The 4,438-nt window shown below is 35.0% G+C and overlaps 1 protein-coding gene across 1 annotated transcript; it reads right to left on the bottom strand.

Moving 5' to 3' along the window:
- Nucleotides 1–56: 56 nt before the first annotated feature.
- LOC116177160 lies at nt 57–1,891 on the bottom strand. Its single transcript, XM_031496048.1, has 3 exons — nt 1,535–1,891; nt 644–1,489; nt 57–591 (listed from the first exon to the last, which is right to left on the bottom strand). Exons 2-3 carry the CDS (start codon nt 1,487–1,489, stop codon nt 262–264), a joined length of 1,176 nt encoding a protein of 391 aa, XP_031351908.1. The 5' UTR covers nt 1,535–1,891; the 3' UTR covers nt 57–261.
- Nucleotides 1,892–4,438: the final 2,547 nt, after the last annotated feature.

Below are 4,438 nucleotides of genomic sequence, written 5' to 3'. Positions count from 1 at the left end.
AACTAATGATGGTTTTGGCCACATGGGTTGGATACTGAAATAATTGGAATTCCAAATAAAAATAATAGTCTTTATTTGCGCATATACAAAAAGGTTTACTTATAAAAAGTATTTTTACATGCAATGTGCTACAATGCAACAATGATGCTTCAACGCCAATTTCTACCGATGCTTAAACTCTACAATGCAAAGAAGACATAAATCATGTGGTAGTGATAAAATTTTCTAAAAATGATAACGCAAGAATTTTCTCTAAATGCATTAAGTGGCAAAATATGGTAGTAATTGGTGCCTTAAATTTAAATATAAATCAACTGCATCTGTTGAAGTTTTAGGCATAACATATCCATTTTCACTCATTATTATGACACACAGTTCATAAAAATCATCATCACATGGACAGTTATGAAACAAACACTGTTCTTCATAATCACCTATATCTGCACTACTCAAATTACATAAGTAATCCTTGGTTCCATATACCTCGGGGATGTTATACATTATAAAAGGTTTTCCTATGGGTGAAACTGCATTTCTGGACCTGGATATTTGATGTAAATCCCATTCCATTGCTACAGTATCCAATTCTTTCTGTAATCATAAATAATTAATATTAACACATGACCACTACTGAAAATCCTACCTGGATAATACTCATAAAGCAGAATTGAATGAGGGATTTATCTAAGAAGTTTCCTGAATATAAACCATCATCTTTCAATTTATGAAATAAATTAAGCCAATATTGTGAGTGATGTTTCCTTAATATAGACCACCAGGCCTCGATTCTTTGATTATTTGGACTTGTACCATATAGAAACGGTGGTAAGCTATAATGGGTGTGATTCTCCCCCAATTCTCTCAGATGGACTTGAACTTGACGTACGATCCCATTTTCGGTACCAAGATCTGCACGAACAGTTTGAGGACATCCTCCGAGGTCTTTAATAATTTGTATATAATAACCACATATAATACGAGGATCATTGCTATTTCTTCCAGCTTTGAGCCATACTATTTTACGTGAAAACCCATCAATACAACCGCTAACACATATACCAAAAGGTTTCAATTTATCGTAGCAATCAATGTGCCATAAAAAGTTAGGACCTTTGTTTTTATATTGTCTTCGACGTAGTCTTCTTCTTCTACGTATTTCTATTCCGTCTGGATCAACAATGTGTAAGATTGAACGTACTACTTCTTGAGATACGACAAAACCATTTTGTATGCACTTCAGATGCATCCAACGATACCCGTGGAGTTGCCCGTGATTTCTGACATTTTCCGTAATGTATGCTATCACTTCATCAACATTCGTGTAATATTTCCTTCTATACAGCTTGAGTTGATGCAGCTTTCTTCTTAGGTGACGTTCACTTATAAAAATGTTGTGCTTATCTGCTAAAAATGCCAGGATCTCCGACTGCTTGAGACCCATTAAAAAATAAACTGTAATATAAGAGTATAAATCGGACACACCCTCCATCTAAAAAAAGTACATCAAGACATAAGTATCAACAACAATACTCACACTTCCGCAAATGTTATACAAAACACCAGTGGTTATCTAGAAACCACCATAAAACAAAATCATGTTATTTTTATTAGGTGATCATGACCTCAACTCGCGACGATCGGCCCGAACCGAACCAACGAAATTGTTGTGTCTCTACTACCTACCTTTTCTTAATTCCCAGTTACAACTGGGATTTATAAATGTGTGGAAGATTTTTTATAATTCCCAGTTGTAAGTGTAAATTATACTAATTCCCAGTTACAACTGGGAATTAGTGCTAATTTACAGTTACAACTGGGAATTAGTGCTAATTCCCAGTTACAACTGGGAGTTATAAAAAATCTTTGTATATGTCCTTTCCAAAGCTTCGTAGTTTTATGAGTGGTGTTGTTGACCACATATCATTGCACAAAAGCCCACAGCATTATTTATTTGGCGGCCAACGTGGGGCTAGAGTATCATTTATTTGGCGCCCGAAACGCGAGGCAAATCAGGAAAACGCGTCAATTTTGCTTAATTAAATTCAGATTAGGCAAACTAGGTTGTACCTAGGGTTGTACTGTAACATTATTATGGTACCCAAACAATTATTTGGCGAGGGTTTCTTGCAGGAATAATTAAAGGGTGGGTAGGGGTAAGTAGGGTTTTAAATAGAAAGAAGCACTTTTAAAGTTAGTGAAATTAAGAAGAGATGGATTCAAAGCTCGAAAGTGGAATCGAAGTACCAACCGAAGTTGGCAAGGAGATAATGCCCGGTTCTGTTGAAGAAAACGGAGAAGTGTCTACAATGGAGTTGATGACCTTACAGGAAGGGTATCTCGCTTCGCTTGTAGAGTTAATATAAATGCAGTCAAGAAAGTAAAATCGATCCCGATGCGATCAAAGAATAAAATGAAAAGGGTAAAGAATCGAATGGTGTAAATGAAGAAACAAATGATATAAGGGAGGAAACAATAGATGAAAATGGAGCAATGGAAAACGTATCTGAAGAACGAAATGGGAGTACAGTAAAAAAAAAGAGAGATTATGGAAGTAAATTCAACCACTGAGGATACAAAAAAATTCTGATGAGACTGATGCCAAGACGGAAAGAAGAAATGAAACTAATAAGGTTGATAGCGTAGAAGGTACGAGTCAAGAAAAACAGAATGAACTGAACCAGGACGAGGACGAAAGTGTAAATTTTATAGAAGAGAAACCGAATCAAGACGAAGTAGAAGTTGAAGATTATCAACAAGAGATTCAAGGTGGAGTATAGGAGAAAGAAGATACATGGGGTTAAGTAGAGAAAGGGGTTGAGTATCTAATTCTGAATGATTCTCGGTATTTGACGTATTCAATGACAACGCGCGTTGCGAGTAACAGGATTTGTTGTTGGGCTGTAATTTTACAAGAGTATTCGTTTGAACTCAAGTACGCAAAGGGAAAAAACAATGTAATCGCGAATGTTTTATCAGGGAAGGAGCTAGGAGGAAAATATTATCTGTTAGGTAAATGAATAAGGGAGAATTTCTATTGTAAAAGGGATTTAGGAGTAAAAGTAAAGTAGAATAAAGGTCATTTTATGCACCTTTGGAAGGGATAAAAATTTTAGAAATCAAGGTGAATTAGGTCTATTAAGAGAAGAATTATAAATTGTAATTATTTGAGTGATTTAATTAAAGATGGAAAGAGTAAATTCATTTCAGTAACTACGAGTCTACTTAATGTTTGTGATTTTTCCAGAAAGATCCTGGCTAAGTTTAGATAATGGAGAAAGGACAAAGGTTAGAACAAAGTTTAGGGATGATACATCATGTCCGGATGTTGAAGGCTAATCCCGACATATTTGAAGGGAGTGAAACAACCATAATTTCAAAGATTTGTTTTGTTTAATTTTTATTTTGTGTTCAATTCAATGGGGGAAATGTTGTGTAAACAGTTCTGAAGTTATTTTGTTCTAAAGACAAAAAATAATGACGGGATACCCTGTATACGAGAGTATTTACGAATAAGCACAGAAATGGTTTATTTCATTTGAATTTGATTTTCCATTTTAGAATTGTTTGTAATTGCGTAATGTTGGTTGTTTAACTTTATCGCTTGTGTAAATTGTTTATTTAGATTTGTGTATTTAATTGTAAAATGTAAAATTGCGTGTAAAAATGTAAGAACATCTAGTCAAATTTTGTCTATTTTATAAAATGTTATTGTGTTAGCAATAAGCAGAACTTTTGATATCACGGAAAAGATAAATAATTTCAACGAAAATTCACATTTGGCGCAGATAAGATAATGCACGTGTGTTATTTGTTAAAAACCGCAAGAAAGAGGTTTATTTTATTATGGAAGTGGTGTTTCGGTAAATACTGTAAGCGAGAGGCTGCGGTTAGCTGTCTCGCGACGCCGACGCGACGGTTGGAAAAGAGTGTACGTCTCTTTACGCTATTTTTACGCGGGTAGTTTACCCTGTTTGATTTATTGAAGACGCATTTTGTATTTATTATGATAATTTTGTACAAAAGCAAGTAAACAAAGTCGTGTGCGGAGTTTAAAGTGTTTTTTTTAGAAACAGTTTTAGTGCACCATGATGCCTTATGTTCAGATCCTGAGTTATACCTTTCCCACCGCCCACGCCACCGATAGTTTCTGTAATCGTATTCAATAGGCCAGTTCGTTTATCATGAAGATTTGTGTCCTAAGAAAAGTGAAGTTCAGAAGCTGTCCGTGTTTGTGTGGTGTTAAGGGCGCCTTGTTTGTCGCAAACCGTTAAACGATCAGATTATTAGGATTATTAAAAGAGGAGAAATACTGTAAATAATTTTAAGATTTCCTTTTTTTTCGGGCGCCTGTGTGCGGGGTAATTTGTCCAAACAAGCTTGGCAAACTACTCTTTCTTTCGGGGATTTTGCTTTAATTTTCTAATTGTGTCGGAATAAA

This window comes from Photinus pyralis, unplaced genomic scaffold (assembly GCF_008802855.1).
Source record: "Photinus pyralis isolate 1611_PpyrPB1 unplaced genomic scaffold, Ppyr1.3 Ppyr1.4_LG7, whole genome shotgun sequence".
In the NCBI taxonomy this organism is placed as follows: Eukaryota; Metazoa; Arthropoda; class Insecta; order Coleoptera; family Lampyridae; genus Photinus; species Photinus pyralis.
The sequence above is the reverse complement of the archived record's forward strand: the minus strand, read 5'-3'. Positions and strand labels throughout refer to the sequence as shown.